The 16,049-nt window shown below is 34.6% G+C and overlaps 1 protein-coding gene across 1 annotated transcript; it reads right to left on the bottom strand.

The window, feature by feature from the left end:
- Positions 1 to 3,454: 3,454 nt before the first annotated feature.
- On the bottom strand, positions 3,455 to 11,389 carry LOC125670759 (uncharacterized). The gene is made up of 3 exons (XM_048906123.2): positions 11,158 to 11,389; positions 5,169 to 5,678; positions 3,455 to 4,223 (listed from the first exon to the last, which is right to left on the bottom strand). The coding sequence occupies exons 1-3, from the start codon at positions 11,291 to 11,293 to the stop codon at positions 3,760 to 3,762; spliced, it is 1,110 nt and encodes a 369-aa protein (XP_048762080.1). The 5' UTR covers positions 11,294 to 11,389; the 3' UTR covers positions 3,455 to 3,759.
- Positions 11,390 to 16,049: the final 4,660 nt, after the last annotated feature.

The raw sequence follows: 16,049 nt of genomic DNA, 5'->3' as shown, positions 1-16,049 counted from the left end.
GGTCGAACTAGTTTGCAACAAATATGTATTTACTGCATGATGAAAGCAATACCAATTATAAAAGAAATGTAGGAGAAAAGATTGAATGAATGTAATTATTAAATGAAAATGTTCAACAATCAGCTCTCATTGTGACGTGATGTTGACGTCGAGGTGTGAAACGTCGCGGATTCAACCGAGGATTGGGTAATGGTAAAGATGAGTTAACTTTATCACCGTGGCCATTTGGATATAACCATTCCTACACAGGATACAATTGTGCTTTTAACGCAGAGTACAACCAACCCCTATGGCAATTTACTATGGAAAGTGTATAGGTGTCCGTGAGGAGGGGTGAGAAAGTGGCTCATATTTTTCTTTATACAGATAATTCTAAGAGTAGTATAGCCTATCAGATGACGCAACAAATTCTTGTTTGAATGATATAAGCATGTGGTCAAATCCCCTACCACTTGCTCAAACTCTTCAACAGTTAGATATTTTTGAAACCCCACCAAAATTCAATTACATCAGTGAAAAGACAACATCATTACAAATGCAATTAAGACGATTATTAATTTATTGGGGGTTGGGACCGGTGCATTTCATATTACCATTTAAAAAAAACCCCTATGTCCTATCTCCTAAGAATACACAATAAGATGCTGTCCTATATCAGATTTGTAATAAAAAGTGTATTTCCTATCTGATAAATAAGTATATATGTATGTTTTAACAACCATTTTACTTCATTATCATTGTTACAGATCACATATGATAGTCCTTGAATTTTTCTGGAATCTTTACTCTTCTCCTTGAAAATGATGTATAAATTTCCTTTTCACTTTCACTACTACTGTCATCAGTACTGTATCTCAGCATTTTCTCTCAAATTATTAAAGATGGGTTTAGACTTTAGCTGAATTCTGGTCTGTATCCTTCAAGATATGACCAACATGATTTACCATTTTTATTTTCTTTGATTGAAATCAATATTCCATGCAAACCGTACATGTAATTGCTGTAACTTTATTCACAGCTGGATACTTATTTTGTGAATTTTAATTACATGTTTTAATTTTTTTTTTAAAATTCAAAGGTCCAGTATTTTATTGCAAATTGTCTCTAGTATATTCAACTTGTACATAAAATAAAGCATGCATAGACTTCAATATTATTGTTTATAAGATAGATAAGTTCTAGAATTTTGATTAAAAGTTTGAAATACTTTGTTATCTATATGTTCTTTTCATTGATACATTTGCAATAAAAATATTTCTCTCCTACCAGTGTTAAAAATAAAAATGGTTCGAGTCCAAAATTACGTCCTATCACATTTTGCACCGGTTCCAACACACAACCCCCAATAAATATTGACCAGTCCCTAATGATAATGAAATCAAAACGCTAGATGTAACCATTCTATGAAAGTATATCTTGGAATACAACCATTCCTGATACATTGACAATTAGCAATGATGCATGATTTTAATGTCCTTCGTGATGTAATTTTGCGTTTTCGTTATGTTTTAAAACTTTGAATATTGAACTTCATTATTCATTACAAGATATACGACGTACATTTTAATTGTTCCAAAGGAGAAACAAATTTCAAGAGGGTTTCAGGATTGCATTTCTTTACCATTTTCAATAGCATGTAAACCACAGGGGCGAAACTCGTTGGGTTATTGCCTAAAAAATAAATTCTGTTATCAGTGGGAAATCCCAGCGAGCATATAGTATATTTATTTAAAACATAATTAAAATATTCACTAAGGTTAATGCCATTTGGCAAATTCGTAGTGTATCAAGTTAATGAGGTCAGTTAAAGAAGTAGGTACAGTTTCTACAGTCATCTGGCCCAAAATATTGATGATTTCACATGGAGCTCAAATTCTGGCATTCAATTAAGGAATAGTTTAGCAAACCCAAAATTCACTCAGTTTGATCAGCAAAATGATTTGTGTCATATGACGAGAGCTTGAAGTTGGCATAAAATTGCAAAAATGCCATTTTCAATGAAAATATCCACAAATTCAGGTGGTTTTCCTTTTAGAAAACACACAGCGCATGCGTCGAGCAAATTCATATTGAAGCATGTTTTTCATCTCAAAATAATACACAATATATATCATTTTCATTTTGCTCGACAAATGCGCACATCTTTTCCTGAGCAATGATTTGTATGACATTTGAAAGTTTTCAGGCTTATTTTGAGAAAAAGGCGGGAAATGTCTTATTCATGATGTCATAATGCTATCCATTTAGGACTATCATTCTGATTTTGTTGACATAGTATACCTGGCATTTATTTTACTTTCTTAAAACGCTGATTAAGGTTAATTCCAGACACATTTTATGGAGAGAAATTTTTTGGGCCTTTTTATATATACAACCGTACCTTGTTCTTAGTAAGACATTCCCGCCAATGCGAAAATCCTAGAAAAAGTCAGAGAAGAGAGTGTTGTTGAATTATATGTTTGGAACTACAAATGAACGCCAAATTTCTCAGCTAAAGTTGGTACCGTATTTGAAATCACAATCGTTTAATGTTTTGAGGTGTAGAAAGATGTCGGAGGACATATTATGTGTTACTTACGCTCAAGCAATTTTCCCTGACAAACTACGTATTTGGAATATAATCTTCTTCAGTTTGAGGGAGATATTGATATTTTGCCAAATGACATTAACCTTATATAATGGATATTGAAATTAAGTTTACATACTGTGATAATCCGGTAGCTGGATTACGCTAAGAAATCAGACTGATTTCTATGAATGAATAACTCAACACGTGGTCTAGCTAACACTACATATGCCAGAAGTGGTGTTAATCAAATGTGGATTCTAAAAATTCTAAAGAACTTTTAGTAAACTTGAAATCGCAAAACTTTTCCCAAATAAATAAAATCAAAAGCTATGACTTTTCAATACTATACACGACCATTCCTCACGATAGATTAAGGACTAGACTTTTTGACATCATAGACAGTTGCTTCTTCAACAAAATTGGAAAAAGGAAATATTCATATCTAGTGATCAGTCATCCAAAAACTTACTTTGTTAAACACCACTCTGATTCCACGAACAAGTACTCTGAAGTTCAAATAAAAACATGTGGTATTCCAACCTTTGATATTTTTTCCTGCAATTTAGTTGATACACGTCTTGCTATTTACGTGATTACATTTAGATGCATTAAACATTTTCATGTAAAACTTGTCTGTAGTTACTATTTTTATGACCATTTTATAAAAGAAGTAATTTTGTTTCAGACAAAAATCTTGGTTCCGTCTATAGAGGTGTTGTCTGCTTTTTATTCAAAGAACCTCTTGCTTGATAGTTAGCATATCTCACATCGTGTTTGTCCCTACAGAGACCCGTGTTGATTATTGAGTCAAACTACGACAATACCGAGAAACATCGTCTGTTCAATATTTTGAGAAGCATTTGACAGTAAGTAAACTTGAGACAGTTTTTGCTCTTAAAGAGTATATGACCTTTATTGATTTCCAGGTCAAAATATCAAAGGTGAAGTATAATATTCTTCTAAAAAACATGCTTATCAGTACTCTTAGTACTTTGATTATTCGTCTAATTGTTGTATTTAATCTCTCTCTCTCTCTCTCTCTCTCTCTCTCTCTCTCTCTCTCTCTCACACACACACACACACACACATACACACACACACACACGCACACACACACACACACATGCACAAGCTCACGCGCGCGCGCACGCATACGCGTTACGCACTATAAATATAACAGTTCTGTAGTTTTAGGCACATAACTCTTTATCATCGTACAAGATATACCGCCCAACAGCGCCTAAAGTATTGTTCAATGTTTGAATAGTTGTGCCGTCATACTGGTTAAGTATATCCATGCGGTCTTGATGATAGACGTGAATTGCATAACTATGTGACCATTTGTAATTACTATCATATAATAAATTACCATGGGGGAAAAACACACAGTGATGGTCCTGGAGGTTGATTAGTTTGGGATATTTAGTTGCAAGTGTCCTTGCCATGAGAACAGAGTTATTTCCCCATTCATTTGGATGAAACGATCTGTAACTCTCATTCCATTTAGATAAGAAAGGGGCGTTTTTAACAGCCATGATCAGCGCACTGCCTACGGACCCATCGTGTGCTAGACCCATAGTGTATGAGCTATCTCTAAAGTCGTCTAGCGATCGTAAAAGTATTTCGTCAGTGTCGACGTATATTCCACCATATTCTGTAAGAAAATATGATAACAATGAAAAATTTAAAAATATACTAAAATGTGAGTACAAATCCTAATAGGGCAAATTATATCACAGGATTATGATTTCTAACAAATAAGACTTCGTAAAAAATTAAATTGCTTTTAGCAGAACTGCAAATGTGAATAGTGGGTTCAAAAATTATTTATACGAATAAAAAATATCCATTGCTTTAAAGAATTATTTTTCGTAACCGAAAATCACTGCACCTATTTATCAAAGACAAATGCTCACGTTAAATCATTCTAGATGTAATGGCTAAATATATCTAGATTTCACGAAAATCAAATTATGTGCAGTATGCAGATCGTAAAAAAATGTTCGAGTTGCATAAAATTAATTGCGTATTGTATTATAAATTAATTTGGAAAACAAAGTTATATGTTATATATATGCATGTACATATATATTATATATGTGTGTGTTTGTATACGTATGTGTATACATGTGTATATGTTTTTGTGTGTGTATGAGTATTTATGTATATTTGTATGTTTGTATATGTAGATATGTGTATATGTGTGTAAAAATAGGATAAAAGTACATTTTGGGTGCTTAATGTCTCGAGATTTATATGCAGGTGTAATATAACGTCTAGATGAATGCATTACAATTTTTTCTATCAGTATTGTAAAGTATGCAGAAATTAATTTACTATAAATATCAATCATCATTCAAACATAAATATCAATCTGTTTGAATTCTATATGCACAGTGGATGACCAGTGAATTGACAAAATAATTGAAAATGAGCATTGATCAATCTCATAAATGCCTTAGAATACAAAATTGAGTATAAAGCAAACACTGACCCCTGAAAACCTCAGTGATGGGATCAGACGCCCAGAGACGTAGGTTGTGCAATGGCTAAAATAATGGAAGAAGAAGTACAGAGATGTTGAATGACAAAGAGGTACCTTTCAAAATCCAAATTCTGAAAATGTCAGCAGCATGTTGAACATATTTAATCCTTTTCCCAGCTATTTCTGTCGGTTGATTCACTTTGATATACATTATATTGGGGACTAAAACAAGCAGGTAGTTCCACCAATGGCCGTACGGCAGGACATCAGCGAATAGAAAAATAAGACAAGGCTTTTGCTTTTTATATCCACTATAAAAAGAGATAAAATGTACGAAATCAAAATGTCTTTTTCCAAACCAAATATAGTGAAGAACGTTGGGTACAAGGAATCCGTCCCTGCATAATTTCTGCAGTGCCCTTTGTAAACATTGACTTGGGAATCCAAACTCAGGTAGGGGCTGGTGAAAGTTGAATTTTGTTTCAAAATAAACCTCTGAAGTTCTGCATACAGGAATTATTTGCCTCCTTTCTTCCATCGAACGATTAAAGATGGTAAATTGCAAGTCCAAACACTTCTTGGTAACTTCAAAAGTCCAGTTATTTCCGCCAATGGAAACGAAGTCTAGAAAAAATATAGAAATCTGATAACCTCTTAATCAAAAATATCATTTAAATGTTGCCTTATCTCTCTATTTCTATCAAGAATTGTTGTCCCTACATGTACCTATAATTTTGCATATGTTCACGTGACAAGATGTACACATGTGTTTAATACACACACTTCAACGTTCCACCAAAACCACTCCTGAATATTATACACAAAACACTTGTTTTTGTTTTCTAGATGCTATATTAAAACTACATATGTTACATGCTTGATTGATTGTATCTTGCTTAACGTCTCGCTCGAGAATTTTTCACTCATATGGAGACGTCACCAAGACCGGTGAAGGGCTTCAAATTTAGGCCTATGCTCGGCGCTTACGGTCATTGAACAGTGAGGGTTCTTTAGCGTGCCACACCTACTGTGACACGGGTCATCCGTTTTTAAGGTCATCTCCGAGGACCCGTGACATTCACACATAATGCCGAGCGTTTGGCGATGGAACTGTCACTACCTGTTTTAACGACTTAGGTCTGTCGCGACCGGGATTCGAACCCCGGGCTTCCGCATGCGGGACGAACGCTCTAACCTCTCGGCCACCGCGGTGGTACATATGTTACAAAGCTGTTTCCAACAAGTTGCTGCCAAATACGCATGTTATATAGAGAACACATGTACTGTTAACCTTGGGTTATTAAACTACAATGTGTCACACGAGTCCTTCACATTTGCTTCGTACTTAGATATTTTATTGAAAATGATTACGGCAAACTGATATGTCAACTTTATGACAAACGGGATGATTTCCGCTTCTCCGTTGTCAACTTCCATATTTATGTAGCATTGTTCCTTTATCACCTGTATATGGTGTTAATATATATCAAGTCATTCGATAATAAAAAAGCTTGTTCCACACATGATCAGTTTTTAAATGGACGGACAGGCTACTGACAAACAAGTTGATGTTAAGCATGTCGTGAATTCTATGGTCGGTATATTGATCTAGTTTGCCAATTCAATCTATCACTTGGTAAAATACTGCCTGACGTGCTTCATACCGATTGATAGGTCGTTCTTAGTTTAAACTTTATTTCATTTGAATAAGTCAGCATTTACATACACAATAAGTAATATGCACACAGGATTCGGGAACAAAGTGTAGCAAAAACTATTTTGCTGTGGCCTTCAACTGGACATCTAGATATATCCCTGTGAACGTTCTTCACATACTGATTTTCACTAGTGATTACTCCATTTACCTGATCAGGACATAGGGCGCAGGGTGGGTGTGACCGGTCGACAGGGGGTGCTTACTCCTCCTAAACACCTGATCCCACCTCTGGCATATCCAGGGGTCCGTGATTGACCAACTCTCTATTTTGTATTCTTTAAAGGAGTTATGAGATTGATCACTGTTCGTTATCTTTACGATTTCATGATATACTATAGTATGGAAACAATTGTGTAGTAGCTAAATGTTTCCTATTTTCCTTTGAATATATATCTAGTCACGCATGTGGACGGTTAATCAAAAACTTAGATCTTACAAAACCAAGGTATCACAGACGGCTGATCCAGCAGTACTGTAAGAATTGTGCTTGTTTAAAAGTTTTTAAAATGGTAATGAAAATATTTTTATCTTGCAAATGTAAAACTTATACGGTACCAATTTTGATGCACCAGATGCGCATTTCGACAAATAATGTCTCTTCAGTGATGCTCAACCGAAATGTTGATGTGATGGAACCAAACAGTTTACACCAATTTTCTACTTTACAAGCTGCCACAAAACTAATAGATGTATTCTGAAAAATGTTTTCACAATCTATTTCGACATGACTTACCATAGCAGTCGAATATCGATACGTTTACAACCATATTGTAATAAAAAAGATATTTTATTTGACGAAGGTAGTTCCATTAATACAATACAATACAATAGAACTTCTACAATAATGCACACTCCATACACCTCTGGTGTGTCCAGGGGTCCGTGTTTGCTCAACTATCTATTTTGTATTGCTTGTAGGAGTTATGAGATTGATCACTGTTCGTTATCTTCACCTTGCATACAATAATAAATACAGTGAAAAATTGAGATAAAACACAAATATGTTGAACAAGGGTAAAATAAATTGCGCATGATGAAAAAAATGAATACTACAATCATGGCATGGGGATTGATATCGTACTTACAATAAGATATTTGACATTTTATTTTAATTAGATGTTGATGGTGAGTGGTGTACGTCAACGGAATTTCTTCCCAAAATATCACACCATAGTATGGGAAAGATTTTTAACACACTAGTTTTAGATACAGATAAAGAAAGATCGTGATAGAGATCGTAAAATATAACTCTACCGAGAAATCTGGAACGCATGCCAGCGAAAATTTTATATAATAATATGCATGTATACAAATATGTTTGTTCAGATATAGTCAACCAACCAATAATACACATAGTGGTGATGAGAGTGCATCAATGGTCGAATCAACGGCTTCTAAAGTTCTAAAAAGCGGTTTCAATTGAAAAACTGATTATTAATCAATAATTAATGCATGGTAGTAGGAATAATTTCTGGTCAGAAAAATAGAAATATTAATTCTTCACAAAAGATGTAATTCTGAAGCAACAGATTTACAAGTTTTAGTCTATGTGAGTTGTTAACTGGTTTAGTTTCGATATGAGCCCCAAGAAGTATTTGAGTACTAACATTTTCAATAGAATTAAAGATAAAAAATTGAACATTGAATCACTGTGAATTTAATTTAGATTTTCCGTAATGTGAACCCATTAGCATGCATTTTTGATGAATTCAAAATAAATTGGCACGATGAGCACCACGTTTCAACTTCCAAAATGTCAATTTGAATAAAAAAACTGACGATGCATTTCTGTCAAACGCATGCCAGTAAAAAGTCTATATGGCACGGTTTGTAAGGGTGGATCATTGATACACAATGGAAATAACAAAGGTCCCGTAATAGAACACTGTGGCGGCCTTGCTGGGATAGATATGTAGTTCTTGGTGACTAGGTTTCAACAGTCTATTGGAATCTCCACATGCACGGATTGTGATCCCATTTTAGATCTGTTATGTATTCTTAGGAAGCATTATTTATTTAAAGGCTTCCACATGAGAAGAAAATTTATATTGCTATGGTCTTCAATTCGATATTTAGATGCATCGATTACTTATCTGTTGTTATCATTCACTTTCATTTATACTTTAATTTGATATAAATATCTTCCTTGGCACCTGATCTCACCTCTAGTATTTCCAGGTGTCCATAATTCCTCTTGTCTCAATTTGTTATCCTTTATAGGATTTATTAGATTTATCACCATTCGAGAATGAAAGGTGAAGATAACGAACAGTGATCAATCTCTTTAATCCTACAAGCAATACAATGTAGATAGTTGGGCAAACAGGGACCCCTGGGCACACCAGAGGTAGGATCAGGTGCCTAGAAGGAGTAATCATCACCTGTCAACCGGTCACACCCGCCGTGAGCCCTATATCCGGATCAGGTAAATGGATTTACCCGTAGTCAAAATTAGTGTGCCAAGAACGGCTTAACAATCGGTATGAAACATGTCAGACAGCATTTGACCCAATGATAGGTTGTATTGACGAACTAGGTCGTTATAACGACCATAGAATTTGCGAAATGCTGATTTCAATCAAGACTGTTGAAACCCCTGTACCATCAACTTGTTTGTCAGTAGCTTACCTCGATTTAAAAACTGACTATACGCATAACAAGCTCTTGTGTATCGAATCAGTTGAGAGATATAAACACCATATGCAGGTGATAATGGGATAATGCTACATAAATATTGTGAATTGACGATGGAAAAGCTGGAATCATCCTGTTTGTCATACAGTTGAGTTGTTAGTTTGCCGCTAATATCTACTTTCAATAAAATATCTAAGTATGAAGCAGAAGTAGACGACTCTGTGGTGTGTTTTATTTCGAGTTCACAGGGATATATCGAATCGACATATGCATGAAACTTATCATTGTTAATAGACAAAACGTCGTCGATATATCTAGATGTCGAATTGAAGGCCACAGCAAGATTTCTTCTTCTCACGTACAAGTTTTTTTTTTAATAAATTCTGCTTCATATGAATATAGAAACATGTCAACTAACAAAGGAGCACAATTCGTGTCCATGGGAATTCCAACAGACTGTTGAAAGACCTGATCACCAAAAACCACGAAGATATTGTCAATGAGGAACTCTAGAATACTTTTTACTTCAACTTCAGAGTACTTATGCGTGGAATCAGAGTGGTGTTTAACAAAGTAAGTTTATAGATGACTGATCACCAGATGCAAGGTGAAGATAACGAACAGTGATCAATCTCATAACTCCTACAAGCAATACAAAATAGATAGTTGGGCAAACACGGACCCCTGGACACACCAGAGGTGGAATCAGGTGCCTAGGAGGAGTAAGCATCCCCTGTTGACCGGTCACACCCGCCGTGCGCCCCATATCCTGATCAGGTAAACGAAGTTATCCGCAGTCAAATCAGTTTGCCAAGAACGGCTTAACAATCGGTATGAAACACGTCAGACAGCATTTGACCCAATGATAGGTTGTATTGACGAACTAGATCGTTATAACGACCATAGAATTTGCGAAATGCTGACTTCAATCGAGACTGTTGAAATCCCTGTACCATCAACTTGTTTGTCAGTAGCTTACCTCGATTTAAAAACTGACTATACCCAGAACAAGCTCTTGCATATCGAATCAGTTGAGATATATAAACACCATATGCAGGTGATAATGGAATATTGCTACATAAATGTGGGAAGTTGACGATGGAGAAGCTGAAATCATCCCGTTTGTCATACAGTTGAGTTGTCAGTTTGCCGTTAATGTCTACTTTCAATAAAATATCTAAGTATGAAGCAGAAGTGGACGACTCTGTGGTGTCCTTTATGTCGAGCTCACAGGGATATATCAAATCGACATATGAATGAAAGCTATCATTGTTAATAGACAAAACGTCATCGATATATCTAAAAGTCAGACAAAATTAAAACACGAATAAGAAGATTAGTATCTCAGACAAAAATAAGGCATAGATACAAAGATTAGTATCTCAGACAAAAATAAAGCATGAATACCAAGATTAGTATCTTAGACAAAAATAAAGCATATATACAAAGATTAGTATCTCAAACAAAACAGAAAACATGATTGATATCTCAATTAAAGTATAAAACGGGAAAACGTAGACTAGAATCTCACTTAAAAGTTAAGGCATCTCAAAGTATAGTATCTTAATTAGAACATAAAACATAAATATCTCCTGCAGTATCTCAGAACACTAAGATTAGTAACTAAAATAGAATAAAAACAAATTCAAGCAAGAATATCTAAATTGATATAATTATCACTTTTTCATTTTCAACGGAATAAAGCATCAATATTTGAATTATCATCTCAAATAGAATAATAAAGTTTCTTACTTTTGTGTGCAGGATAGAAATTGTCCATGGTTGCAGATCTATTTATTTTCGCTTTAGAAAGTGCATACTCAATATCACAGGATTCCTCTTCTGGTGGACGATTTCTGTTTGCTTTCATTAAACCCTGGAGTTTCATTATGCCATCAATATATGCAGTATTAGTAGCTTATTCATCATTAGCATTGTTAGCAGTCTATCATTGTTAGATCGTAATATAATTTGTCTCGTTCATCCGTCATGAAATTCATCCACCTGTGATGTCATCAGATGTTGCAAAATCGTTTATTTAGATTTATGCATGATAGGAACATACTTTTGGTTTGATTCTTTTCCGATAGTTATTGTAAAAATCTTATTTAACATGAAAAACACGTTGTTCAAAAATCATAGTTTTATGAGAATAATCAAGTATATGTTTCATAATCTTGAATCCAATTGCATAACTCTGTTCTATTGATTTCATTATCAACTCCATTATGCGAGAGATTTCCTTTATTATTTTTTTCCACATGCATTTTGTACATTTCTGTAAAGAAACAATTTCAGGAAATTATTATCAATACTATTATAGTGTTATGACCAGTTTTTATGAAATTCGGATACATGTAACAGTGTTTGTGGAAAATTGCAGTTTTCTGAGTTTGATATATATATATGTATATATATATATATATATATATATAAATTGACGATCAGATGGAGTTCAATCACATAACATTTATTTCTCTACAGGCTGTTTCGTGAGGGGATGGTTTCCCCTCACTCGTCGGGAGAAAAATGACATCTAACGAAAAACATCCGCGTGGCTGAGAATATGTTACACAGAAACATACTGGATAGTTGCTAAGCATGATTACACACAGGATTGAGTAAATAGAAATTTATGGGAATGACGGCAAGTGCTGACAAGTTCTGAACGCTTATTCAATGAAGATTTTTCGGGATGACATATTATAAAGAATTTCTCTAGAATACAGAGGTTGCACTTTTTTGAAATGTTTGAGTATGATGATGTTTTTCCTAAAATTTCCCACTTGATTTTGTAGTCAATATTTTTGTTAACATGAAAAACACGTTGTTCAAAAATCATAGTTTTATGAGAATAATCAAGTATATGTTTCATAATCTTGAATCCAATTGCATAACTCTGTTCTATTGATTTCATTATCAACTCCATTATGCGAGAGATTTCCTTTATTATTTTTTATTATTTAGGCGTTACGAAATGCAGCGCACGAGTCACAGAGAAGATAAAACAACGTCTGTGCAAGATATTTGAGGATCATGGTCTCCGTATCACTATAGATGCCAACAAGAAGGTGGTCAACTATTTGGACGTAACGTTGAACTTACATACAAGTAAACATTCCCCGTATTTGAAACCCGGCAACATTCCGCGTTACGTACACTCCGGCAGTAACCACCCGCCTTCCATACTTAAAGCTATACCATCAGGCATCAATCACCGATTGTCATCAATTTCATCGGACAAAGAGGAATTCGTCAAAGCCGCCGGCATATACCAAAAAGCACTTGATGAAAGCGGCTATAAATACAAGCTAACATACGACGAATCAGCCAAAACTAAACAGAACAGCAGAAGAAATCGTTCCCGTAACATCACATGGTTTAACCCCCCATATGATAGTAACGTAAAAACAAACTTGGGTAAACAGTTTCTCAAAATTATAGATGAGTGTTTCCCGATAGGCCATGTTCTACGCCCGATTATCAACAGAAACACTATTAAAATATCATACAGTTGTATGCCACCCATACAAAATGTAATTGACTCGCATAACGCTTCAATTAAACAAGTGCGCCAGACCGGAGATACATGTAACAGGTGTAATTGCCGAAACAAAGACCAATGCCCGCTCAACGGTGAATGTCGCGCCCACGGAATTGTGTATTTAGCTAGAGTCAGAGCCGATAATGGACAAGAAGAGAGCTACGTGGGACTAGCAGACACCGAGTTCAAATTAAGATACGCCAACCACACTCATTCATTCCGTAATTCCACGAAAAAGAATACCACCGAGCTCAGCAAATTCATATGGACATTGAAAGACAAAAATATTGACTACAAAATCAAGTGGGAAATTTTAGGAAAAACATCATCATACTCAAACATTTCAAAAAAGTGCAACCTCTGTATTCTAGAGAAATTCTTTATAATATGTCATCCCGAAAAATCTTCATTGAATAAGCGTTCAGAACTTGTCAGCACTTGCCGTCATTCCCATAAATTTCTATTTACTCAATCCTGTGTGTAATCATGCTTAGCAACTATCCAGTATGTTTCTGTGTAACATATTCTCAGCCACGCGGATGTTTTTCGTTAGATGTCATTTTTCTCCCGACGAGTGAGGGGAAACCATCCCCTCACGAAACAGCCTGTAGAGAAATAAATGTTATGTGATTGAACTCCATCTGATCGTCAATTTATGTAGCTCCGTGAGGCCACGTCGAGCACTCTAGAAGATTATATCGGAGATTTATCCCAATATATATATATATATATATATATATATATATATATATATATATATATATATTTCTCGCTTCTTAAAAGGTGTGAGGACCTAAATATTTCATTTGATAATTTATTAGTGTTAACTTTAATAAATGGAAATAAATACACTTTCTCTACTTTTATCAGATAAAAATGCGAATATAGAGTTACCTTGATAATATAAATGTATATTACGAACATCACGTAGGAGACCAGGACCAGAAAAAGAGCACGTCTGAAAGGAAAGATATGCATCATTTAAACTGTAATAGTACAATAATTCAAACTGTAATCATACAATAATTCAAACTGTAATCATGCAATAATTCAAACTGTAGTCATACAATAATTTCAATAGTCCTTACTTATGCGAAGGAAGTGTTTTTATATCAAACAATGGCAAATAAAACTTCAAATTACTCGCCCTTGATTACAGGTGGCGCACGATCCGTTAACGTCCAAGGCGTTTCTAACCTCAGATTTAAGAGAGCGTCGGAAGGACACGTTTAGATTAGAAAGTTGTTGAATATTTAGTAACGATGGCGGATTACGGTTCGTAAGACCTCACTGCGCTTAGAGACGAACTTAGAAAACGCATTGCAAGACTCTCTGGGCGGAAAGGGAAGCACGTTGAGAGTTTCAGCTGCAACCGAATTTTCTCTGTCACATCGATTAAATAAAGACATTCAATACACATTGAACGTTTTTCATTATAAACTACTTCATAATTAAGTTTACATGCTTAAACAGTAGTTTAGGTTGAATATATAATATACAATACATCAGAATTCTTTATAAGTTGTTGAATTACATATGTTTAAAACAGTAAGATGCGGACCCCCCCCCCCCCTCTCTCTCTCGATCGAGGATTAAGAATATCAATCATGAAATATATCCATATACCTCTGAATTTCTATTATTAAGCTGTTAAAATGTGTAGTAATAGTGAATGTATATGTATAACTTCTCTTTAACAGTTTATTTGCGTGTTTTAACTTATATCACTTACGTGATGACGTCACGGTAGGTAAACAGTCCTTGCGATTAACTTTTTATTAGTCCATATTATAGGGCAAGCGAGAGCATAAAAATTGGCAGGTCAAATAAATTTTACTACCCCATATGCTAGGTGTACAATAATGATTCAAAATTTCGAGTTTCTACATTTTAATTGAATATTACAATTTGGATTGCAATAAGACGGAAGTTCAAGCTTTCTTTCAACTTCTAAATTCACGTCTCCATCCATATACTATGACCGATATACTATGAGTTGGTTGTACTCTGCGTGAAAAGCACGACTGTATCCTGCGTATAGGAATGGTTGTATCCAAATGACGTTTGTCCATGGTGTTGCAGGAAACTGATGTAGGCCTACATAATTTGACCCGTGTTTACTTTCACGTATAAGGATTTATCATGTTTGTACCATGACAGTTCATGGTATGAGTGATTTTATACTAAAATACATCACTTAACAAATGTAGTACACTTTTCAATTTGAAGGTCAATTTGAATGTTCATACTTCAGATTGAAATCGAAGTTACAAGTGAATATTGAAAAACGCAATGCAATGATTTTTTTAAAAATAAAAAACCACAATGAACAATAGGCCTGTGTGTGGCTTTTATATAAACACAACATTGTATATATGACAGTGAAATTTGTATTTACTTCACTTGGATAAATTTATAGCTTTATGAATTTGCATTTAATTTTGATAAAAGTAGATATGATTCAAATTTTATTTCTAAAAAATTCAGAAATATCTTAATCTCTTGAGCTGCATTTTTCTTCTGGTTTGCGCCAACAGTTAAAATAGGCTAGGACTGTCCGTGGGTCAGTTGATAAACATGACATAACAACATAACTATTTTGATAATGCAAACTTTGATAAGTTATGAAAGTTTGACAATATCATCCCATATTTTGATTAATTCCATACGTATTGACTATTGAAAAATCTAGACTCGTTTTCCCTGAAATTCAAACAATATTTTACAACACGTTTTGAATTATAACAAAATTAACAATGAAAGTAAAGTGTTGAAATTAATTTACAATCCAGTCATCAAAAACGAAAACAAGAGCTAGGAATATTCACTGCCTTACAGTTACAGTCTGATTATAGCCACCCCTCCATTACAGTCGCGTCGTCGTACCGAGGGAGGTGGGGGGGGGGGGGGGGGGGGGGGCTGGTAATAATTCATATTTTGATTACCTTGGTTAACTCTAAAATTAATTTTTAAATGACATCTGAAATATATTTTTGTACCATACTTCGTTTATACATTGATGACTCAAATTTCCCCTGTTCGATTATAGATCTAGTCTAGAAGGGGGGGGGGGGGGTCATAGAATTATAAGATCATTGAT

Source organism: Ostrea edulis, chromosome 4 (assembly GCF_947568905.1).
Source record: "Ostrea edulis chromosome 4, xbOstEdul1.1, whole genome shotgun sequence".
Classification (NCBI taxonomy): Eukaryota; Metazoa; Mollusca; class Bivalvia; order Ostreida; family Ostreidae; genus Ostrea; species Ostrea edulis.
Note: the sequence above shows the minus strand (reverse complement) of the source record. Positions and strands in the feature narration are given on the sequence as shown.

What these genes read in the sequence shown, in the direction of transcription:
- LOC125670759 (XM_048906123.2), bottom strand. Translation starts at nt 11,293, where the DNA reads ATGAAACTCCAGGGTTTAATGAAAGCAAACAGAAATCGTCCACCAGAA. An exon ending in TTTCTATCCTGCACACAAAA is followed by an intron (nt 5,679 to 11,157) that starts GTAAGAAACTTT and finishes TATTTTTTCTAG; the next exon opens with ACTTCGTTTCCATTGGCGGA. An exon ending in CAGAATTTGGATTTTGAAAG is followed by an intron (nt 4,224 to 5,168) that starts GTACCTCTTTGT and finishes ATTTTCTTACAG; the next exon opens with AATATGGTGGAATATACGTC.